This window comes from Anser cygnoides, chromosome 4 (assembly GCF_040182565.1).
Source record: "Anser cygnoides isolate HZ-2024a breed goose chromosome 4, Taihu_goose_T2T_genome, whole genome shotgun sequence".
NCBI classification, from domain to species: Eukaryota; Metazoa; Chordata; class Aves; order Anseriformes; family Anatidae; genus Anser; species Anser cygnoides.
In genome coordinates this window covers 46,557,501-46,583,538 of record NC_089876.1, presented here as the reverse complement: position 1 = coordinate 46,583,538, position 26,038 = coordinate 46,557,501, and the positions used below count along the sequence as shown (strand labels likewise).

Below are 26,038 nucleotides of genomic sequence, written 5' to 3'. Positions count from 1 at the left end.
TTGCTGCATCTTCCATCTGTTCTTGAGAAGTGAATTCCTATTGGAATGGAGGTGGTGTTACTCTGGTCATGAGAGAGACTGTACTTGGTCCATTAAAAGCAATATCCTATCTGCCATGGCATATAACTAGAAAGGAGCAATTGTACAAGGAAGCAGATAGGTCACACTTTTGTAAATACTGTCTTATCATATAGAGATCTGTGGGTCAGGGACTTCCTTAGCCAAAGGTCATGTCTTTCATAAATAGCATTGTGATTTTTCTACTGTGAATTTTTCCAATTATATTTTAAATTTAACGGAAATGTTTTGTACCATTGCCATCCTAAGGTAGGGAATTTCCCTGCTGTTATAGTTGAAGAAAGTGAACGGATCCTTTGTACAACAAAAAGTTTAAGCATTTTGGGGGGAAATAATGTGATCCTATAGTGCTTAGCCCTGAAGAATGGTGTATACAATTGCATTTTTAATTGCGTTTTAAAACACTTTGTGATTTTGGTAATTGCTAGTTGGAAAGCTGCAACTTGTTTAAAAAATTGCTTTGGACAAGCATCGATGGTTCAGATCAGAAGCAAGCTTTGCCACCTGTGCTTTGGGGAGGAAAGAGATGAGGCTGGTTCACTGAGGGATAAAGATCCAGAGACAGCTGAGAAATGTGGCAAGAACTCTTACCCATTTTTCATTTTTATTCAGTCCTAAAAGTCATGACGAAGATGAGCCTTGCGATATGAACATTGGATTCTGGACAGGTATGCACCATGGTGATAGAGCAGTGTAGTCTTACAGAGTTTACTGGAGAACATTCTTTTCACTCTTTTTTCCTTCTCTTTTGAAGGGCAATGGCAGTTTTAAAATGAAAGGCAAAATATCTCATCACCATTTAAAAGTTTGAAGTCTGGTATTTGGGGCCTCCAGAGGCAGAAGAAAGAAAATGGAAATTCAGACAAGCTTCATAACAAAGTTGTGTAGTTGTATATTGTTATATATAATTATGGTTATAAATTATAGAATATTTGCTATAAATGGGGTAAGGATGACCCTTGTAGAAGGAAGGAACAAACTAGGAAAATAAGAAGTTCTTCATCAAAGGAGAGGCAGTCCTTAGCTGAACAAGTCCACTCTGGAAATGTGATGCAACAAACTATGTCGTGCCATTTTAGAAGTTGCACAGGGCTGAGAGGGGATGTTTTCTTGCCAAAAATTCATGGAGAAGTGTTCACTAGTCAATTCTTTCAGAGCCAGGAGGAGAGAAGCAGCAGCAAATGGGGCATATTCACTTTGCCACATGAGATCTGATGGGGCCTTTCTTCACGGTGATCCCGTGTGGGGGGACCAGAACGTTGACAGGAAAATGTCTATGCCCTTTCTATAAAATAGGGTACCAGAAGAGTGAGATTTTTTTTTTTTTTGGCATACTGTTCAGTTTATGCTGTCGCATTAGATAGAGAGGAAACTGTGAGAGCCTGAAGCAGATAGATTTAAACTTTGAAAAGATTTGAAAAGAAATCTTTCCTCCCTATGTCTCTTCAAGGCAAATCTTTCTTTTTAAGGAACTTGAAGTGTCTTGAGCAGCAGCAAAATCTGCATATCTACTTCTGTTTCTGGTGGGAAGGCGTCTGCCGTCTTGGCTGTTTTTGTGTTCTTTCTGTCAGGAATCTCTCCGTTTGCGTTGCGGACTCCCTTGATCTATGTCTCCTTTGCCTCTGCAGTCCTCCATGCCAGAAACTTCTTCAAACAGGAGGTGATTAGCTTCTTTCTAGGAAGATGCAATCTCTTGCTCTTTTTGGTGGGCTCCACCTTATGCCTCAGCAGTCTGCAGAAAAACAAAAAACAACAACAACAAAAAAAAAGCCCTTTTCTTGAGTTCCTGGTCATGCCTTTTTTAATAGAAGATACTATAAGTACCATAGGGAATTATAAGCAAATAAGTTATACTATCTTTTTTTCTAAGCTTGAAACTTAGAAGCTGTTGCAAAAAAAAAAAAGACAAAATAGACAGTATTTTGGAGGTGAAGGATAGGTCTTCTATGGTTGAATACAGTCCGTCTTATGTCCTTTTTTTCCCCTGATCCCTCACCTACGTTTTCACTGTTAACTCTATAGGTAGTTACATCTATGAACATAGACATATGGGGAGGCTACAGGGGGAGCTGAGGTACTTACAGTTTTACAGTATGATTAAACCTCAGACAAGCTTGATGAAGCAATATTACACACATTTCTCTAGTGAGGTGGCAGTGAAGCACGCATTTTTACAGTGAATGTGGAAATGTAAGCATTCCTAATGCAACTTATAACCTTGTAACACTTAAAACCTTACATTTTGCCCAGTGTCTCTGTCATTTCTATGCACAGGTCTCTTAGGCATTTGTAAAAATCTCACCCTGAGTTTTGGTAGAGCTGAAAGACCTGAAGAGGAACTTGTTTATGCTTGAATTCTGCCAGCTAATTTCATGTTACCACCTAGCATGCTTTCTATAAATGACCTTGAAAAATCTGGTGATTTGCACTGTCTTAGATTATGTGTGCAGACTGCTGCAGAGTTGGGCCTACGAGAATAATTGGATTTGGTGTGAGGAGGGGGAGGGAATTTTGTGCTGTAATTGACTTTATTTTATAATTTATGACAAGAGTGCCCATTGTCTTGGATATGCATCCTGTCTTGTATAAATCTCTTCATGTGTTTGTGTGCGAATATACATATTTATAGAATTTTAAATATGTAAACTAACAAGTGTTTTAGGTCTGGCATATTTAAGCATCATAAAGTTTCATCTTTCTGACAGAGGTTTAATTTGCTAGTGAATTTTGACCAAAACCTGTGATATCACATCTCAGTTCTTGTGTATTTTTGATGAGTTCCAGCAATGTCTTTTTTTTCCCCTCAAAGATTCACATGAAGAAATTGGAAAATGGGGGTGATGGTGGGAGTTACTATACTGAACCATGCATATTGCTACATATTGTGTGTATAGAGAAGCATTGAGTAGCACAATACAATTTTCTGGAAATTGTCTAAAACACAAGGATTCTTCCCTTGGTTACTGTTCCTCACAGAATCATCTTTGGTCATTTCTTGCAGTAAAATTTAACTGCTTCCATAATTTAAAAAGTAACCTGCCTCCTCAAAGTGCCATTTTAAAATTTTGTCTGGTGTTGTCATTCTCTGGGCTTTTTAGTTGTACTTTTTCAAATTTTCATTGTACCTAGAAATAAAAAGTGCTGGCATTCTTGTTATTGGCCGTTTCTGTTGATTAACTGAGAATTTCATGTGGCTTTCCCTTTGCATTTGCTATAAATCATGCTAGGCAGCTAACTTCTCTGCATGATTTCTCTTCAATAATTAAATCTAGCATTTCCAGCTGCTGTAAAATTTGTTGGCCTTTCTGTTCAGTTATGTTTTTTCATGCGGAAGAGTTAGACTTCCTCATAGTTTTAATTCTTATTCAGTATCAATTTATAGGCCGTGGTTTAGCTGTAATAAACTGAATGTTTTATTTTATGGCTTATGCTGAGAGAAGAATCTCAATGTTAATACAAGTATTGCCTTGACAGAGGTAAGATAGAAGGCTTGGCAAGTGTTCTGCTAGTGACTTGGTTGTAGCTTTTTTTTTTCCTTGGCAGAAAACAAAATACAGTGGTTCAGTTGATTGACAGTCTTGTGTATTCTGTACCTTCTTCCCTTTGGTGTAACTAAACACTGGCTAACATTTAATGATAATTTGTATCAGAGGAAGTAGCTAGCAAGTATTGCAAATCAGTTGTGGCAGCAAATCCCAAAGTCAAAGAGAATGTTTTAGAGACCTTGAAAGAATTATGAAAAGGTAATTGGTGTCTTCCTAATTTCTGTAGATGATAGTTAACTGTGGGAAAGAAAGTTCTAACCCTTGACTGGATCTCTATTCTCCATATAATTTTCCAGTGTTTTTAAATAAAGGCTGTTTTGTTACAGAGCTCATGCATCAAATAACCTTTTTGTGACTCTTGCAACATTGTTTTATACAAAGCTTTATTCAACATGCTTAATGGCAATGACCTTGTTTAATGGAAAAAATAGTTTGGAATGTTTTCAACTGGTATTCTGTCTAGTAGGGTGGGTTATCAGCAATTAATCTTTACAGAACTTATGGAGATAATGGATAGTGCAAGTTGTAGGCTACCTGTAGTAATGTAACCGAAAGTTATAGTCCTTTGTATTGTCACATTTCATTTTTGCAATGTTATGGAAGTTCAGCGTACCTTTGCACAAAAATACGGCTTTACACGTATTTTATGTATGGGCTTAATTCTATCAAAAAATTATATTTTTAAATAAACGCTACCTTTTGCACTGGGTAGGTCAGGCGTTATACCACCATCTTTTGGTAGAAGAAAGAATTTTTTTCTTCAATTTCTAAACGCATTTTTTAAACTACTGTAAAAACTGAAAACTCTTCAGTGCTGAGCATGGAACACTTTTTTCTTCCATTGAAGGATTAACTAGTTTTGTGCTGCTACAATGTGTTGACAAGTCCCAAACTGGAAAATTAAGTTTCTTATATTCCTGAGGTGGGAATTCTTTGGATTTCTTGTTTCATGAGTCAAAAAATAGTGAAATGAGAATTCACTTTGTGCTTGAACATTATAACATCTTCCCTGTGCTCTGGGAACTGTGGGAATAAAGTATTGCTTGGTTATGAAAGAAGGAATGAAAACTTGTGGTTTCTCTTATGCACTGCTTTACTAAGCAATGGGAGAAAAAGGAATGAAAACTTGCGCTAGAATGCTGACATCTTTTTTGTTATATCACATTTAAATCAAAATACAACACAAACAATATGTCTAAGAGCTATCAAGGATATAATATTTTTGTTTCTGAACAAGCTTAAAACAGAAATTTTATTTGAGAACCTCCTATAAACTTCTCTGATGAAACAAAGTAATGTTATTTTCATTACCTTTTTTGGATATTTTTGACAAATTATGCTACAAACTGAAGAGATTACCAAATTTCTTTGAAAAATTAGACTTGATCATGATATTTTACTGTTTAAAATGAGGGTTACAAATGTACAAGTTACGTATTCAGCTAAGCAGGAGAAAACTGCTATGGTTCATTCTTATGTTAGTACTTAACAGGCTGTTCAGTTTTTATAGGAATTGCAAAGTATCTATTTTTCTTGATGTTTTAAAAGCAAATAGAAAGTGTATATGGAAACAAAAGAGTGGATAGAAGTAATTAAATAATTGTGATTCTGTGAATTACATATATTTAATTTAACTGTTGTGTTTACTCTTAAAAAATGGGGAATTGAATTCAACAAAAATAAGTCTTGGCCTCTAAAATCTGTTGAATATAGATATGAAATAGGCTTATAGCTGTAGGTATTTCATATAATAATTTCCTGTTCTAGTTTTTCTGATGCAAATTAAGTTTATTGCTTTGTAATTATTTAGCAGTATCATGTCAAGATTCTTCCATGTTTTATAATCTGTTGTTTCATTTATATAGTCAATTTAATTTGAAAAATATTCAGGAATGTCATATGGTTATGAGTGTTTTCTGCTCGTTTTTTTACGATCCTAACTGTGTGAGGTTTCAGCTTTTTTTGTTGCTTTTACGTATTTAATACATCTACTTATTTCTCACTTCCTGCTAATGATCAACTTTCCTTTGCTTTAAAAACTTTTTATCCCCTTGTGTAAGTATTGTTACAGCTGATTATTTTCACTAGAGATTATCACTGAGTTTAATTAATCTACTCTCCTTCACCCTGGAAGGCTGAATGGAACATGATCCACAAGTCTTGTTGTTTAGCATTTGTAGGTTGTGAAAACCTTAAAGGTAATAAATAAATAAATAAATCTCTGCCAGAAGGAGCCAAAGACTGAATTCCTGTAACCACTTACATTTTACAGTATTGCCCTGCTAGTTTAATGGTTGAATTGAAGCAGAATAGACATGAATACAATGGAGTAATTAGAAGAAAGGAGAGGAGTGTTATATGCTGTTTCTATGCTCTGTATTCTGCTGGATTGATGGCAACAGGCATTCCTTTTGTACTTATCTTTTGCTGTGTCAGTGCATCTTAACTGTTTGTTTTTTTTGTTTGTGAGATCCATAATCACAGGTACCACATAAAATCTAGAATAACCATTAGTGTATGCTTAAAAGACTCAGACATAAATAAGGTAATGCCTGAACAGTGTTTTATTAGCAGTGGTTTCCATTTGTTGTTTTTGCTTTTTAATTACCAATTTTAAGTAACACAGCTCCATTTCAAGCTTGCTACTTAACAATTTTGAAAGTATAACTCTCAAAGTAAAATTATTCCCCTCCCAAAAAGAAGTAAAATATAAAAAATATATACTGTGGAATACATCTTCCACAACAGTTGACTTAATGAGCTACTTTTAAGAGGTGGTGTGTTAGGAAATAAGTACAGAATTATGAATGTCTGCTCTCATATTAATATGTGCAGGATTTGTGTATGTCAGTTCCACGCATCACAGATAATTATTTGTGAACACTGTCTTGTGATGGCAATTGCTCAAATACTCAAATGAACATCTTATTAGATGGTGGTATCTTTGAGTGACTTGAACTTTGTTTCGAGTCAAAATCCAAAGTCACTTATGATGTTAACACAATCCACTTGGAAATTCCATGCCTTTTTTATTCATCTACATAATAAAGTTCCTCTTCTGTGCAGATGAATTGTATGCTGAGATGTAAGAATATCTATACTGGGTTAGGCCAAAAGTCCATCAAACTCAGTATCCTATTTTAATCAGCATCGAATAGTATGTACCTAGGGACAAGTGTAAGAACAGTGCAATTATATAGGGATGCTTCCCTGGTTTTACCCAGATGGCAGGGATCACACTTTGCACAAAGATTAGTATGGATTTCACCTATTGTCTTATCCCCCAGTCAGCATTTTTTATGTTTGTGTTTTTTCCTCACTACCCTAAATTATTCAGAACTACCAGGAAAATTTGACTCCAGTCATGTCTAAATATGTTTAATAACACAGTGGGATTTGACTGGTGATTTCCTTCCACTTCAAAGACTATTCTTATTTTAAGCCTGTTTCCTGTGTTTTAATTAATTTTTATCCACACAAGTACGTTCCTTCATACTCTACAGCTTCTTGACTTTCTTTAAATATCTTTTTGGCATTCAAACAGCAGACTTTATAAACTGGATCTTTCTTGTCTGCATCCCCAGTGACTCATTCAAGGAAATGAAGCATGACTTCCCTTTACAATAGCCATCAAGACTCTTGCCAGTGTGTTTATTCCGTTGCTTTTTTTTTTTTTAAACACATCTACTTATTTGTATCTTACAAATTTCAGAGTTCTTGCCATTTAGTTCCCTGCTGTCCTCTGGAGTCCATTTGGCGCATTTCATTCTTCTGGCACTGAGGCAATCCGTACAAGAATGCTGTAGCTAACGGCTCAGCTGCTTTCATCCCCAAGTTCTTGTAGATCACCTGAGTGAATATTGTCTAGTAAATGACAGTTGGTCACTTGCTAGTTGTCTTTTGTAACTTCTCTACTAGCACTTCTCTGTGGTGGTCTTGTGTTCCAAGAGCTCTTTTTATCCTTTGATCATATATTAGCGCTACAGATACCTTAGCAGGCTTAGTTTTCCTGATTTGTTTGAAAAATAACTTATTAGTGCCATTTATGCCTTTTTGCAAGTATTCCTCCAGCTCTTTTGGCCGGCTTCATTTCGTTTTTAAACCTAACGTGCCATAGTTGACACATCTTTCTATTTTCCTTGTTTGAACAGGCTTCTTGAAGAACAACATTTTCTTACAGCCTTACTTTCTCTGCAGTTTAACTATTCCAGCTTTTTTTTGGTCTTTTGAAAAGCCTTTTGATGGGAGGCATACGTTTCCTTTGAACCTCTAATATTGTATCTTTTTATACAGGTTTTTGTGCTGTCCATAAAAACTATTTCTGTGTTTGGCTGCATCTTTTTATGTTCATGATCTAAAAGCTAAGCTAGCTAGCCAAGAAATTTCTTGCTTCAAATTATATGTTCCCATCAGAAATGTTGTTGTTCTCACCTATTCATGAAACATAAATCAGTAGTGTTTACCTTATTTATGTACAGACTTTTGTGGAAGCTTATGCCAGGCAGTGATTCTAAAATGCTGTGATTGAAGTAATAGATTTTGTACGTAGTGTCAATTTCTAACATTGACTAAGCAAGTGTCCTATTGTTGGATAGGAACAACAATAGTTTGATTGGAAACTTTCTTCTAAAATTTCTGTCCAAAGGTAACTTGCATTACTTATGTACTTCAAGAACAATGTTACGGGTTGTTCAGCTTTCAAGAAAAAACACTGATGACAGTATTCATCTCTCCAATGTACTTTCTCGTAGATAGGTTTGACCTAAGTGAGAAAGATATTGTGTTAAAACAATTCTGATATTGGTGCTGACAAGGTCACAGAGATTTACAGTGTCTGAACGCCTGAAGGTGTTTTTTTCTCAGTATTCCAATGGGTAGGTTGTACCTGTGTATTCTGTTCAATTGTAACCTTTATCTAATTTCTTGTTATTATATGATTATACATTATATATGATATGATATTTGTTATTATATGATGATTATCTTTTGGCTTCAATATTTTTTTTTTCTGTAGCTGTTCTTATTTTTTCGAATCTATTTTTTTTATCACATCTCACTTCATTTTCCTAAGATAAATGAGTTTTACTCTTTTATTTTTCTTCTAAAATGGTGTCTGCATATTCTAGATCATCCTAGTAGTTCCACTTTGTGTCTGTTGGAAGATTAATTCCTACTGGAATATGAATGAGTAAGAATAATCACACTCAATTGAGTTTATCATCCTATCTCAAACAGTGGATACTTAGGGAAGAATTTATTAAAAGGGCAAGCATAGTAACTTTTTCCCTGACTACACTCTCACACTTGTGCAGTTCAGGGACTTCAGATCCTTGTGGTGCCAGAAATTCTTGCTCAGTATCCCTTAAGGGATCATTCCCTCATTTGCATGGTAAATTCACATAGACTTAATTGTCGCAATACTCTGAAGCAAAGAGTCTCACTGAGTTAACCACAAATTGTACTGGCATCTTAGTTTCACACTTGTGTTATAAAATACCTTTTCTCTGATAGGGACTGGAGTTGGAGGGGGCACAGACAAACCAAAATTTTTTGGACACACTTCATTCATTACACTGATGTTAAGAGAATAAAGCGTTTGCTGTTAATAGTTCATGACTTCACACAACCCCATCGCTTAGACGTTTACGGTTGGAGCAACAGTTGGAAAGCTGTCTTCATCTGTGTACTGTAACAAGTGTAAGTGAAGGGTTTTAGTGGTGAGCCAGTGGCTTCTGGGATGAAGTTCAGAAACTCCTGCAGAGGGTTCTTGCTTCATCATACATATGTGATGAATATATATATATGTATGTATGTATGTATACGCACACACCTGTAATGTTATCTGTACAGAGCAGAGCATCCCTCTTGGATCTTGTTTGAGTAACACAACCTGCTGCTGGTGCTAGTGTGTTGTAGTCGTGGTGTACAGATTCAGCAGATCTATGGTATTATCAATTGATCAGATTTTGCAGATACAGCAAGGCTGCAAGTCCCTAGAGTTTACCAGAACTTGGGAAACTTTCACATGCTACCTTCTCAGCATGTACATGCCCTGTCTTCGGCCTGCTGTTTTCCTGGTGACAATCTTGTAATGAACTATAGAACTCACTCACAAAGGCTTCCTTAGAAAGGGTCCTTTATACCACATGATTTAACAGGGTTCTCCTATTCCTCCTGAGTCCTGTTCTTCACAGTCTTGAAAAATCCTACTTTTACATCGTTATTTCATCTATAGCAGTGATTCCAATTCTGGAGCCTTCCAAAACGTGTTTTAGTGCTGTTGTATTTTCTGATGGAAGACCCAAAACTTCACACAGCATTCCAGATGTGGATACACCAGGAATTTATAAATGCACATTGTTTTTGGTAGTGTTACCTTTTCTTAGTGATTCCTAATTTTTTATTTAATTCCTGCATGTTTGCATATTATCCCATACGAAGCTTACGTTTTCATAAAATTCTCTCTCGTTATACTGAAATCTCATTATGGCAAAAAGGAGGAGTGAAGATAGAGGTGAACTCAAACCCCATTGTTTTAGATGTAAATTCAGATTCTCTCCTAAATTTCTTTTGTCTACAAAGAAGTTCCTGTGTTTTGTTCCTATGATGACTTGATCTTTCAAGGTCCTTCTCCAGTTCCTCACAGCTCCTTCGTGATTTTACAACTCAGAATAACTTAGTGTCAACAACAAACTTTTGTCACTTATGTATTATTCATTCATTCCTGTGATTGTTTATTTATTTTAACATATCTGTTGAACAACCTGAAACCAGAATGAACTGACAGGAATTATAGAGCTAGTGTTAAAATTGGACTAAAACCTTAACATTATTTTCTTGTCTCTCCTGGAATTAGCTTTTCTTATTCTTGTCATTTACCTTTCTTTTGGCTGCTTTGTTTTGCTGTTCTTTTGTGAAGTTGACCTAGATAAGTGACTATGCCTTCCTAAGGGCTTAATGACTTTTAAAATCCAAGTAGTTTGCTTCCATAACTAGAGAATTTGCACTTACAGATGTTTTAAGAGCTTTGATGTAATAAAAATTTGGGGTATACTTTTGTTGTTGTTATTTGTAAAATTAATATTTGCATTGAGTGTAAAAATACAAATGTCAAAACCCTTCTGAAAAAAAAATATGAATGTAACATGACATGGTAGTTCAAGTTTTTGTATACCTACAGGAACCTGAAAGTACTGTGACACTCTTCTCTGTTTCTGCTAAAACAGAATGGTGAATCAAACAGTTTATAATAACATTAAGTTACAGATGAAACATTTTCAACCAGTCTTTATAATTCCAGAATTACTGGAAGCATTTATGTCTTTGGATTCTTCCATCAAGGCACAGGGAAGTGAATTATTGAAAAGATAAAAATAAATTTGTTTGCTTTCTGTCAGAGTTCATATCCACAGCCAACCTTGATAGAAGACCAGAATGATTTAGACAAGTTTGCTTTGGAGATTCATAACATATGCTTGCTGGACAGAATTGAGTTATCTCTGCTCTGGAGAGTAAGTTATTGTAGCAGGAGCTGACAGAGATGAAGATAACTGAGGGAAATTCAATTACCTTTTAGTGTTTTCCTTCTAATAGGATTCTTAATGTGAAAAAGATCCTTAGATGATGCGCCTATGTTGCTTTGTGAGATCTGCTTTGATACCTGCATCCAGAATAAAGTGAACTCTTCTTTTCAGGCCTCCATTAAGGACGAAATACGCATCTGCTTGCTAAATGGGTGTTAACTTTTGATCCAATACATTGTCATTTGTAGCCCAGATATATTTGGCAGTCTTTTGGCAGTAGCTTTGGATATTCTCTCAAATACAATTTGACTTGTTTGTGGTGGTGGTGTTGTTGTTGTTGTTGTTATTATTATTATTATTATTATTATGTGAGAAGCATGTTTGTAGCAGGAATGCCGATACTTTCCTTGTATTTTAGTTCAATTCTGCATGTTTAGTTCTTTCCTTTTCCTGGCAAAAGCACTTGAGCTACAAATACTCCTTATGACTGACCTGGGTTCAGGCTGTTGGGCTGAAACCATCCCACTTGGCTACAGATGGATTTCATGTGAAACCTCTGCAGATCTGAATTTACTATAGTTTACTATAGTAAACTAGTGCATACAGGTATTAAGATGTTACTGTTTATAAAAACTTCCCTTTTTGATAATGGTTAATGGTTGAAATAAAAATTTAGAAGTGAATCTATGAAGCAATCTTATTCTGTAGCTGTATGTATGAAAATCTACCATATACGTTTGCGTACTTGCAATATGCTATCTTTTACTGACCCGTTGAAATACTGTATGTAGCTGAATGCATTTATGTGTATGTCTTCAACTATATTTTATTTTGAATATTCTGAACCTTACCAGCTTTAAAAAATAAAGTTCGCTTTTTAACTGGAGGATTTATTCCAACTGCTTGCATGCTGATATTTCCATAAAAGAGAGAGCAAGTACCTTCATGTTAGATTTATTTGCAACCCTAGAACAGGTTTGGATGTGCCTAAAAGCCATAGCATCCCTGACCTACAGATGTTACTGACTACTTAACTCTTGTGTTGACCTATGGCTTCTTGACTACATCAGGTATAGATACACTTGTTGTTAGCTTGCTTCCAAACAAATAGTAGTATGCATGTTCTCATTTTGTAGTTAAAGCAGTCTCCTCATTTACTTAGGCAAGAGAATGTTTCATTCAACTAGGTTTATTTTTCGATGTTCATGAAGGTGGTCTATGAAAAACAACTTTGTTGGCAATGTAGAAAGTAATATGTATGTATTTCACGTGAAGATACTGAAACATTTAGTCAAGCCCACCAGTACAGTTTGAAGGCATTTAAAATAAAGGTTTTCAATGTTACTTTTATTTCTTAGTCACATAGGTTATTTTTCTCATTCATTTATTATAATATTATTGAGAAAGTAGTGGCAAATATTACATCTAGTGTAATAGTCATCCAGAGTCGATATTTCTTATTCCAATGCAAGTTTCATTCTTTCATTGAGAATACTTTGTTCTGAATACAAAATGTTGTTGTTTTGCTGAAATATACTTCTGTGAGTGATGGTTGTAGAAACAGTAATTGTTTGAAGAAGGATTTTGCAAATAAATTGTGAAAACATCTTTATCTTATGATAGATACATACTGCTTGAAGTCAGTCTGGGATCCAGGGGGGAACATGGCGGAAAACTGGAAAGCGCTGATGGACAGTATTCCTGTTAACTTTTTATAACAGTAGCCTTTTATTTCTGAGTAGACCTAAACAATTTTCCAGGAAAGGAAACAACGCTAATCCGAATTCTTAATAGCAACTGACAAGTCTTTTCACATTGCAAAACAGGGGGGTAGGATAGGCAGTTCAGCTTTTCATCTTAACTTTCCTGGGTTAGATTTTTAAATGGAAATCACTATAATAGATTTTTTAAAAATCTTCCCCCCCCCCCCCGCCGATTATTTAAAAAAAAAGGTTTACAGAAAGAGTCCACCTACTGATTTTCCACTCTCAACTATACAGGAAAAAAACTGAGCCAATCCACCAATCCTGTTGTAAAGAGATGGTCTTAGGTTATGAAAAGGAAGCCCTGTCAGTTAAGTCAGTCTTCAGATGATCACTGTGTTAGGGAAGACGCCAAGTGACTTAGAGAGACCTCTCGATTTCACTGTTAATCTGAAGTCCTATTAGAAGTGTCAGAGTCAATTCTTAATGAGTCTTACTGTTTAGAAGAATAAATTGTTCTTGCTATTCTGTTTTGCATAAGGAACAATATGGGTTTCCTGATACTTTCCTCACCACTCCTTCTCCTTCCCAACTTTTTCCTCCTTACATGTCTACATTTCTTTTGTTCATTCACTTTTTAAAAAAATATGTCTTCAAAGATCTCTGGCATTCTAGAAAAAAAAAAGATAAAAAATGGCTATTTCTTGGAAATAGAGCTTGGAAGGAGATGATAGTGACTATAAAGATGAGCAGTCCAAGTGCTTTGGATATCATACTTTTTTTTTTCTTTGTGCCTTAGTGTCAAGAAACTGTTTCTTGTCAAAAATTCTTTAAATTATGGGTCTAAGTAGTAATGCCAAGGTTATGGCATCATAAATAATAACTGATGTAATCTTTTTGGATTTCATCAAGGCTTTTGATATTGTTTCTCACAGTATCCTTCTGGACAAAGTGTCCAGCATACAGCTAGCCAAGCACATAATGCGGTGGTTAAACAATTGGTTGATGGGTTGAGCTCAGAGGGTTATTGTAAATGGGGTTATATAGGCCTGGTGGCCGGTCAGTAGTGGGGTTCTGCAGGGCTCCTGTTTAGGGCCAGTTTTCTTTAATGTTTTTATAAATGTTCTGGATGACACCAGACTCAAAAGTGTACTAAGTCTGCTGACGATACTAACTTGGAAGGAGTTGTTGACTCCCTTGAGAGCAGAGAGGCCTTGCAAAGAGATCTTGATGGACTAGAGGGCTGGGCAGTCGCCAGCCGCATGAAGCTTAAAAAGAGCAAGTACCAGATTTTGCACCTAGGATGGAGTAGCCCTGCCTATGCATACGGACTAGGGGATGAGAGGCTGGAGAGCAGCCCTGTGGAAAGGCATCTGAGGGTTCTGGCTGGTGGTAAGTTGAGTCAACAGTGTGCCCTGGCAGCCAAAAGGGCCAGCTGTACCCTGGAGCGCGTCAGACACAACATGGCTAACTGGTCAAGGGAAGGGATTGTTTCACTCTGCTCTGCGCTAGTGTGGCGTCACCTCGAGCACTGTGTGCAGTTTTGGGTACTGCAATATAAGGACACAAAACTGTTAGCTTCCAAAGGAGGCCTATGATGATGGGGAAAGATGTATGAGGAGTGGCTCAAGTCCCTTGGTTTGTTCAGCCCAGAGCAGAGCAGGCTGAGGGGAGGCCTCATGGCGGCCTGCAGCTCCCTCACGAGGGGAGCGGAGGGGCAGGCGCTGAGCTCTGCTCTCTGGGGACAGCGACAGGACCCAAGGGAACGGCATGGAGCTGGGACAGGTGAGGGTCAGGTTGGCTCTTTGGAAAAGGTTCTTCACCGAGAGGGTGGTTGGACACCAGGACAGGCTCCCCAGCCTTGGTGTCACAGTGCTGAGCCTGCTGGAGTTCAAGAAGCTTTTGGACAATGCTCTCAGACGTATGGGCTGATTTTTGGGTGGTCCTGTGTGGAGCCAGGAGTTGGACTTGATGATCATTATGGGTCCCTTCCAACTGAGGATATTCTATGATTTTGTTTCTATAATAGATTTCGAGATGTTCATACTTCCATCTTTTTTTTTTCATGTCTGTTTTTGCAGAAACATGAGATTTAAATCTCATAAAACTATCCTGAATTGTGTGTTGCCTACAGAGCAATTTGAGATTCCATCTTTAGTGGTCAGTAACGATTCTTGCCTGAGAAACATTTTGTAGAGGTGACAGACAAAGTGAGCAAAACACTCAATTGTTGTATGGGTTATTATGTTTTAGAGAATACTTGGAAATTATGAAACCAATTTTGTCATAACTTGGGATTGGAGGTTTATAATACTCTGTCAGGGTGCCTTGAGATCTGGCAGTGCCCTGCAGAGAGGGTAAGTTGGGCACCCACTGCAGTACCACGGCTGCCGAAGCAGGGCCTCATCAACTGTCCCTATCTACCACCAACCACAAAGAGAGCAGGGCAATCCCAGCGGATGGCAGCCATGGCCCACTGGCTATGACCCCTTGCTATAAGGCAGGGCCAGCCTGAGGCTGGGAAGCCTGCCTGCCCTGTGACTGAGGGTCTGGGAGGATCAGGGAACCCATGACAAGGTGGTGGGGCACCACTAGGACTGGGCCATGGTCTCTGGCCAGCCTGTGGGGCAGTCTTTCTGCTGTCACCAGTGGGACAGGGCCACTCTTGGCTGGCTTTGTATAGGCCTTCAGCCGTGGAAGAACCTCACATATGCCACCCACAGACACCTGTAAGTTGATATAGACTAATGTCTGTATCATTAGTCCTGAGCATGTCTAATATTTACAGAAGAGGAAGTTGAATATTCTGACTTCTGAAATATTGTTGCTTATTTTTTCCTACACCGCCTGCAAGAAACTCCACATATTTCATTTCTAAGCAGTTGTTGATAGCCTTGAAGACAGCATCACCCATCTTGGCATTGAACCAATACAGTTTTGCAAGGCAATTTCATATGGTCAGTGGCAGAGGAGGAAGGAACATTTCTCAGATAATTTTTAAATGGCAGTAGTTTGAAGCTACTCATGAACTTGAACTATTAAAATTAGTCAGAACTAGATTATTGGCTAGAGTGTAACAGAAACGGTTAAAGTATATAAAAAATGCTGTTGCTTTGCTTTTTGGTATGTTCAGTAATTCACATGTGTTTTATATAAAATGTTCTAAATAATTTCAGTAGGGTTTTTTCATTTTTTGCATGCTTGGTGGAAGCTGGTGATTTTGATTAGTCACTATACTTTCTTTCAATACTTATAATATTAACGAGCAAACAAATTCAAATCAAATTCCAGATTCTTGTTTTAAAATTCCTCATTATTGGTGTTGCTTTTTTATCCTTTGTGGCTGTTTTTGCTCCCTTCTTGAACTGAGTTATGTTTAAAGTTTACTGTTTTACATTGAATTAAAGTCAATTGATGAAATCTAGTTAAGGAGGATTTTCACAGTTGTACTGTGTAATCTGTCTTGTGCCATTTCAGCAATGTCCAATGAGTTCAGCTGTATGTAACAAATGCTGATACTATTATCCAGGGCCAATATTAAAATGCCTTCATGGTGTTTTTATTTTTTGGGGGGGGGGAGGGAGGAGGTGAAACAAAGGCAAAAACCCCTCACTAGCTAAACTGAAACAAAGCCAAAAATAGAACTTGACAAGAACATCAGACCCTTGGAATAGAAGGTTTCGCAAGTTCTTTTGTTTAATAATGAAATGGGAAATAAAGATAAATGGATCTGCTATGTTCTTCTTACATAAATGAATATGTGTATGGGGTATTAATTCATTTTTTTTTAAACAGTGAAAACAAAGGATATTTTCTGTACAAACTGCATAGTGCTTCATAGTACTTTTTCTGAAGGTAGCATCTGTGGCGCTTAAAATACTGACTCTTGCATCACTGCAGTCTTCTCATTTAAACCAAGTGAACAAGAAAACATAAATCTTAAAGCAATTCTTATGGAGTATTTTTAGTCCCTTGTTCCATATTGTTCAGTATAAGGTTCTAGAGTTGTATGAGTGGATGTTTTTAACTCAGAATGCTGTACAATAAAGCAGAGTACACTGTCATCTCACATTCTGAATAGTCAGAATATTTCAGGTGCTGTCTTTTTATGGATAATAAAAATCACACATTAGTTTTAATGAGAAATTAAATTACCATCTCCCAACAATTTTTAGAGCCAACTATGTCAACCTTTCAAGGGTGGTAGAACTTTTTATGAATAAAATGTTAATTGAAAAACAAACGTATTCATACCTATCTCATTCTGTTCTGAACATCCAAAATTGTGTTACATAAATGCAGAAGAGCAAATCACAAAGAAAAAAACATCATTCAAACTCCTATGCTAGTAGGAAAGAAATATAAAAGACAGACTACTGAAAGAAAAGCAAAGGGAAAAATGAAGTTAAAATAATCTACTTTTTATGGTTTGACGCTATAGGAATTCTGACAGGAAGTTTTAAGTTAAGGCAGAGGTTAAGCTGAAGCTGGGATTGTGACTGCTTAATGTGTTTCCAAGGTAAATGGGTGGGAATGATTCTGAAAATAACTGCTATAAAAGACCATATTTAATCATCCTTCTCAGATGATTCTGGATTTTTTTTGATCTTTGCAATTCCATCATGTTAATCAAAGTGTTCTGCTTTTAAAATAATTGGTCACTGAAAAAATAATTTTTTCAGAAGTCTTAGCTTGCCATAATGTAAGGAATAAGTTTGGAGTGAAAGTGAGGATCTTGAGGATTGTTCAACAGCACTGAACTTTTTATTTTTAATTAGACTTTTGAATAAAATCCCCTACAATCCTTCATTTTTTTCCCCACAGATGCTCTGATAACCATTTGAACTTCCTCTGACAAAAGAAGTCCTTAACACTTAATAACTAATTAAAATGTTTCTGCAGATGCAGATGAAGGTGCAGTAACTTAATGACAGAAACTACTTATTTTTTTCCTGTGTGTTGAAGGGGAAAAGCTTTGCCAGCAAACGTGTTTGTCCTACTTAGCAGTGTGTGTTGCTCAAGGATATGTGCTACTCAAGGTGATCATTCTCCTGTGTGAGGTAAAGGTCCTGAACTGTCAGAAATCAAGTCCACTAAATTTGCTCTTGGAGTAAGCATTTTAGAAGCTGGTGAAGGACAGATAGGTTACTTTTTGGGTCACGAGTTCATGTTCATTTCTTAATGTTTTGTAGATGAGGTCTTACAAAAGGTTTGCCAAATATGCAACAGAATACTTTTAAAGCTCCTTCTGTCACTACTGCAGAATATGTGATCTACCACAATTACCATCCTTGCGTATACCTTGATTTTATTGTGTGCTGATGGCATTTCTCCCTTTTTTTTTTTTCCTTATGGTCTAGTGAGTACTAAACTAGTATTTAGAATAGAATACCTTCAGAACATTCCTTGGATTCTGTTGTCAGAGAAATGAGATTTTGTCATCAGAAAAAATTAATGGAAACGTAAACTACAAATATATATATATATTTTTTGCATTTAGCACCAGAATTGACATCGTAAGGAGTCTGGTCAGGTCTGAAACCAACTTGGTATTCAAAGTACTGACTCTTTATTAGAGATGTACTTGTCATTGGCATGTAAGCAGTCATGGCAAGATAGGAAACTTACGCCTAAATGTCTTGCTACTTCAGATTAATATGGTTTCTTTGTTCTTTGCTCATAAGCCCTATATAGGAATATACATTCCTGTAAGGTAAGAATTGAGACAATTAACATAAGTTGTATTAAATTCTAGTATAGCTAAATATTTGTAGCTGTATGATTGATAGCTATAGAAGCAAAATAATTTTATCTTGTGCAGACAGCTTTCACTCTGTTATAGCCAGAGGCCAAAGCCACATTTATGAATCAAAATTGCACAAGCTATTTTCTAGTAAGGTTCCAAAATATCTTTTGGCTTATCCTCTTGTTACCTGGATTAATTTGGCTGGATTTTTTTGTTGTTCTTTGTGGCCTCAGAGGTCGACTAGAATAATTACTTTTCTTGTTTTGGGAAAGAATGGAAGGAAAAAGCTTTTCAACATAAAACATTTAAAAATCTTGCCTCACTTTATTTCCAGTTTTCAAAATTTCCATTTTTTCCATGCTTCAGGGTAGTAAACTTTCCCCTCTGTCAGAAAAGTACCTTTTGCCCTTCTTAGAAAACTGATTCTGAATTAGTCTGACACACAACTTGTGAAATTATCACTCTTTATGTAGAACCTTTAAGAGCTTTTTAATTAATAAGTGACACTGTTCAAAAATACTCAGTATTATCTTTCCCCTGTTCTTAGAGACTTCCTTTAAGGCTTAACTGTGCCTTCTGAACTGCACTTGACTGTTCAAGCATCGATCTTGTGCCAAGACTTGGTGCTGCAAGTTGTAAAAACTATGGTAGCAGAAGGATGTCTGGAAATCTGAATCCTTGAACAGTAAATATTTGGGGCCAAAATTGCTGGGCTACTTTGTTACCTGCCTTACAGATAATAAAGGTCCTCATTGTGTCTCAGTAGAGCAGGGCAATTGGAGAGGTTGTGGTGACAGTTGGTGAATGAGGACTTTTCAGAGCTTTAGTTTGAACAGAAAGAAAAGCTGCCGAGTACGGAGACTAGGTTTGGTATTTTCCCTAGGCCAGTCGCCCCTACACCCTTGGAGTCTGTAAGTATTGTATTTCTCTTATGGCTGTTAAGAATTGCTCACGTATCTTTAACTACTGGCTGCAGACAAGGTAACAAGCTAATACAGCTTTGCTTTGATTAAGTGATACAGGTCTTTGTATTTGGCCCACCTTGAGACATATATGTCTACTTTCACATGATTAAAAAAAAGGTCTCCTCCACACCTTCCCCTTTTTTAAAACTTAAGTTGTATAGAAATTACGATATGAAAAGACTGCAAAACCAAGTATCCAGCAGTTTTCAAAAATCAGAGCAGTGTAACCATAATTTAACCCTCACTAAGAATGTGTAGTGAAGTCTTAAATCATGTAGATATTTCTCATTTGTTGCAGAGACTGGATGTTCCTTATAAAATAAATGACTTTTTTTAGTTCCAGAAATTTTTCATGGATCAGATTCATGTGTTGCATCAGAGTAGAAGTTTAGTGAATATAGTACTAATCTCCTTGAGCAGGGTGGTGTCACAAAGTTGATGCAGTATGGTTGGAAACAGTTTAAACTCTTCACTGATCATCAATGGCTCTTTGCTAAACATCTGATCTGAGAGCACAGCCCCACCTATGCAGAAATGCTGAGCTTTACAATTTCTAGAGCATAGCATTGATTATTTCTAGCTTGACAAATACATTGTACCTGGAAGATAAAGACCCAAGGGATCTCAGATGTAATGCCCAGGAGTAATGATTTCAGCATCTTGGCCTGTTTTAAACAAGAATAGCATGAAGAGACTGCAGACATAAACTGGATTTGCAAATGAGAGAGGGGAAAGTGTCGTAGTATGTGCTTTGAGATTTGCATGCAAAGCATTTGGGCATATATATGATAAGAACTGGCTTCCTGGGTTAAAAAGGAACATTTCTCTTGGTATATTATTTGTGAAAATGGTTAGCAGTGATGCTTAGAGAGTTAGAATACTGAAATAATGTAAGGCATATATAGCTCTTAGCAAGGAGTAAGATCTTGTACTTGTTTGTGTGAAGTCTTTAACTCTGATTCAAGGGTGCGTCTGTTGCAAAAATAACAGCCAATTAGTTGAGAATCAAAATTAAAAAAATAAGAAACAAAATAAGGAAAAGGTATATGGTACTGCAGAAGAAAACTGATGTTATTTATTTCTGTTCTTTACTATTTATATATTGTTAGTTATATTTACATCCAGTTGTCTTGTTAGTTCAGTTCCTTTACCTACTCTGCTAAATAGGGTTAATTTGAAAGATACAATCTTTGGTAAAAGTGCTGTTGCTTAGTGTTTAGTTGGGTTTTCTAAAGCTTAATACTGTGAGACTTAAAGGTAAAAAATAAAGCTGTTGACTCAGTGCAGATTAAAACCAGATGTCTCTTGAGATCCTTGCCTTTCTCTCTAATCACGAACCCAAATTAACTGACTGTGGTTGGTAGTTTTTTTTTTTTTTTTTTCTCTTCTGGTCATGAACATAGTGTTACCAGTTTGGTGTGATCTAATCAACAGCATTTTTTCCTGTCTTTGAAATTTTTAAATGTGTGGGGGTTTTTGTTGTTGTTTTTTTCTCCCCACCCGGAACGTCTGGCACGTTCCAGGAATGTCTAAGAAAACACATTTTAAATTTGTGTTTTGTTTTGTTGCACATTTATATTAGAAGCAATTGATTTAGATTCAGATTCTTTTTAATCTTCAAATCAGATAAGAGGCTGGAAAAGTGGATAAATGAGGTTTGGAAGACTATAGGTTGCTGAGATGAGAAGCCATTGCATTGTGTTCAGTCCATTAAAACAAGAAGAAATAGAAGAGATATTTTGATAAGTGTTCTGCTGGTGTTAACCTTGATGGCTATTATCGGGGGGATGATGCTATATCTATTTCATTGGCTTAAGCTTTTTTCATGCTGAGAGAAATCAATACTTTGAGTCGTTGGATGACAGAGGCATCACTTCAGAATTGACGGTGGCTGTCAGACGTTGTCATTGGTTGACTTTTGTTTGCTGTTGAGGTTTTAAGCTTTCATTTTTCTAAGTCTTATTCAGGAGTCTTTGTAAGATTTCCCTGGGTAGCATTTTTAGTCCAGACTTTAAACTTCAGGCCAAAGGTCAAGTGCAAAGATCTTTGAAAGCAGAGGATTGAGGAGCTCCTTCATTTACTGAAATATCCTTATTTGTAGGGAATTTGCATTAGTGGCAAGGCTGTGCGTTATCTTATGGATGACTTTTCCTCTGAAATGACACCCACAGAGATGGGCTGTTCACAAAGCAAGTAGCTTTTAGCCAAATTAGACAAAGGAACTGGCATATGTCAAAGTGTTCAGTGATCTGAGTTGATGAATAAAAATAAAAAAAGGTGCGATATTGATTTTTTTAAAAAACTACACCATTAAACTTACACATAGTTTGTAGAAAGCATTATATTGTAATTTTGAGACTGCAAAGTTGTACATGCAAATGTTACAATGAAGAGGAAATCTTTCACTTTTAGCTTTAATTGACATTTTTATAAAGATCAAAGATAAAAACAGTTCTAAAAACACTGGATTACTCCTTTTCAGTGTAATACAGAGAGGCAGAATATGCTAATTTATCTTGATTATTTTATGTTGTAATAGTCTGCATACAAAATATAGTGTATTTTTGTATCTGAATCTTGCCTTTGGATGACCTTGTGCCCCTTTAGAATTACTGTTCCTCAAAAACAAATCTGCAGATAACCTACATGTTCAAATAGCCTGCAGTCTAGTTCAAGGAGGGAACAGGAGAGGGGAAAAAAATCTCTCTTCCTCTCTGTGATAATGACAAGGAGGAGAAGGTTTTTGTTCTATCCTGGATGAAGGGTGGAGAACGAAGGGTCTCCCCCCTGCTCCATGTTATATCAAAGGATTCTGCTTCATAAACATGCCCCACGTACCATTTTAATTAAAGACTTTTTTTGGTAGATAACCTGTGGAGTGGATATATGAATATATATTTTTCTCCTTTCAACATTTTTGTTTCATGAGTGTGACTGTGCAATTGCTCCACAGTACTTTTGCGATTATACTTTCATTATATACTTTCCCAAACAGGTAACAAAAATTATGTAGGCCAAACGGTAATGGAAGGAGGGTTTGCCGATTCCTTTGTGTGTAACTGTGTATCTAATTGTAAAACCATATTCAAGCATGACAGGATGCATATTGCAAGTGCAAGAAACCAAATAATAACAGAAATAAAACTGTACAAATCAATTTTTGAGCTCGTGCACAAACAGAAATCAAGCTGAACTTTTGTTTTACATAAATAGAATGGTTGGGATTTAGTGTGAAGTATTATTATATACCACTTGATATCCTGGTATTTTATGCCTGGTGGTAGCAGATAAGATGAACATGGAGGCATCTGGAAAATTAAAAAAAAATACAACAGAGAAACAGGGAGACGTTTAGTGCTTTTAGAACAGTCCAGCGTGACTGGCTCCTTTGGGATGGATCTCTCTGTCTTGTGCAGTGGAGCCACCGTCTTTCTCTCGTACATTAATAATTATTTGAGGCTGAAAGAGAGAGAGAGAAAGATCTTGTCTTTTTCTGAAGATTGAGCATTTTTATTGGGTGAGAACTACTGAACAATTAACGAGTCATCTGTAAATTAACAAGTCACCTGCATGACCAAAGAGGTCTATTAAAGGATATTGAGAAAAGAACTCTGACAGAGTAGACCACTCAAGTGACAGAATAGGTCAGCAACAGCCAGTGAACTTCCCAGTGAAAACTAAGGTTTAAAATTCACTAAATATTAATTTTTCTATACTAGTAAAATTTTAGGGTTATGCCTTCCAGGAAAGCCAAAGGATGTTTTAGGAAGAGATGACATGTTAAACCAACGTTCTTGCAAAACTTTCTTAATGTTAGTAACTATGCATATGCACCTGCCAGTATCTGATAGAAATGTGGCTTCTTCCTGTTCTTGTTTGCAAAATATTTTTGTGGTAAAGTGTGTGCTATGGTTAAGAGTCCCTCCTGGAGTGATGTTATAATTCTATGAGATTGTTGCGTATGGGAATCTCTCAGTTCTGGTGGGTAGTTGCAAATTTCTGTTCATAATTCATTTGCTGAAAAGTGGAGTTCAATACATCTCAGTTTTGTAACAGATGGATTCTGTTTTCATGGAAGTTGTCAGGACAACAAAATGCCATTTTTCCTTCATTTAAATGTCACACCTACACTCTGAAAATCTTTGGTATTTAATGAACGATGTGTTAAAAATTACATTGTAAAGAGACTTTTTTTTTTTATAAAGAGGTACAAGTTCATTATATCTTTTACAAAACATTCTAGTTTGATTTCCATTTTATCATGTTTTAAGGTCAAATGTGACTTTAATGTTCCATAAAGAGACAGAGATTGATAATGGGGAAAGAATAACCCTCTAATGTGATTTATATCTATGGATTTTATGTCAGATATGAAAAGTTGCTGTTCAAATTGTAAAGGAGGATCCATTAAAGAGCACTTTAAAACATTTTACTACTTAGCTTACCTTATACACTTGTTTTTAGAATTCTGCCCTTTCAAGCAACTTAAAAATAACAGCTTATCAAACATTTACAAAGTGCTGAAAAGAACTCAGAATCATCATGGGTGCAAAATAGATTTTGATGTATTGGAAAAGACAGGTGTATTTATAAAGGGCTAGAAAAATCTTGTTTAGTGTTGGTTATGATTTAGCCATCTTATATTTTTGTGAAGAGGGGGTGGCAGAGTGCTTCACGTGTGAGTACAAAAGCCAATTTTTGATGTCTCATTGACTTGGAAAGTCAGCTGCTTATTCTTCACTCTTTCTGGATGTCTGTTCATCAGGTGAGCATTGCTCTGAGCTGTGGGAAAAATTAGGAGGAAATGTGTAAATATATTAGAATTGTTAAAATAGGTCTTGAAAATGCGTTCATCTGTTGGTACTTTTTTTTAATCTAATGTCTGTGAAAATCTACACAATCCCAAATTTTATTTCACTTGTCTTTTTCCACATTTCTTCCTTTCTTTTCCTCATTTCATATGAGTGAACCTATTTATATATATATATATATACAAATAAAATCTGTAACCTGTTTTCTTATTTGCAAATTTTTTCTGTTAGATATTTTGTACAGATAGATTTGTATAGAAAGAGTATTGCTACTGTTTTAAACATAAAAATTGGTATGATATTGTGCTGTTATCTAAGCCCTAAGCAATAATTGTACTAGTGTCTGCATCAGCTGTGCTTCACAAAGAAGAAGCAATTTTTTTTGTTGTTAGACAGACATTTGTGTCCATTCTACTAACTAGATCATAGAGTAATCCAATCATTGACAAAGGCTGAAATGCTTTGTCTGGCATATGTGATCTGTGGAATTGCCAGATGAAAACTGAAATTAGAAACAGGGCGTGCTGAAGTGGGGAAAAGCTTTTATTGTTTCCTTACCAATATTTGAACTTGTTCTGTGTCTTCACGCACAGTGGTTTGATGAGGGGAGGATCTAAATTTGGTGCCCATTTTTTGAGTTCTCTATTAATAGACACATTTACAGAAGATCAAGAAAAAAACAAAATGATAGAAAGTGTAGCAAAGAATCTTCTGTGGTTTTGATTTCTGTTTGTATGTGTGCCTTTCAGTTCTTATTTGCTAGTTTTAAGTTTTGAGTGCCTTGGAAGATTGAATATACTTATACAACAGGTGTAGTACAGATTTAAAAAAACAAAAAGCTTTCCTCTGCTGGCCTGCTAATATGCTAGACGTAAGGAAGCCATCTGGTGAAGACAATTCAGTCTTTGTATGCGTTTAGTCTCCTGCCCAGCTGAAGATATGCAGATTTTCTCCATAGCTTTTATAGTTGTATATTTATATAAATAACAACAAATGGTTGGCTACGCAAATCCCATGGACAGTCATGGAAGTGAAGTAGACAGCTACCTGGCAGTCATGATTCTGAAACTTGCTTCTCTGTTTACTATTCACTTTGTGGTAAAATAGAAGTGGTTGCGCCTATGTATTTTATTATGCAATCAGGACACTAACCCGTTGGTGTTTTCCAAATCTTGAGTGTGTAAGGTTAAAGAATTGATGACAAACCAAAATCCTCTGCTTGACTCTAAAAACAGATTTACTGTGGGCAGGTGCGTAGTGCCTCAATTCTCAAACCTGTAAAATGGGGTTTATTCTTAATTCTCTAAGTGTTTTTTTTTTTTTTTATAAGTGATCAACTATGATGTGCTTAAAGTTCCTACAGGTGGTATAATTTAAATGCGAAGTAGTAAAGTTTTTATTTTCTTCTTAGTCACTGTGTGCCCAGTATTCTGCTGACAAGCGGGAAGAAGAAAAAATGTGTCATCATTTGATAACAGCAGCTAAGTACCGAGACCAAGTGACTGCAACTCAACTAATACAGAAAATTATCAACATCCTGACAGACAAGCATGGAGCCTGGGGAAGCTCTGTGTCAAGGTAAATCATTTTTAAAATATTTTTTAGAATTGGGATATGCTCAGCTATAGTCAGATGATTTTGAATTAATGTCTTATGGACAAATTTAA

The 26,038-nt window shown here is 36.2% G+C and overlaps 1 protein-coding gene across 4 annotated transcripts in view; it reads left to right on the top strand.

The window, feature by feature from the left end:
* The window catches only part of LRBA (LPS responsive beige-like anchor protein), a 397,410-nt gene that overhangs the window by 138,409 nt on the left and 232,963 nt on the right, over positions 1-26,038 (top strand). For all 4 annotated transcript variants that reach the window (XM_066996727.1, XM_066996728.1, XM_066996726.1 and 1 more), the window contains one exon: positions 25,783-25,949. In XM_066996727.1, coding sequence (XP_066852828.1) covers positions 25,783-25,949 — 167 coding nt within the window. The remainder of the gene's footprint in view (positions 1-25,782; positions 25,950-26,038) is intronic.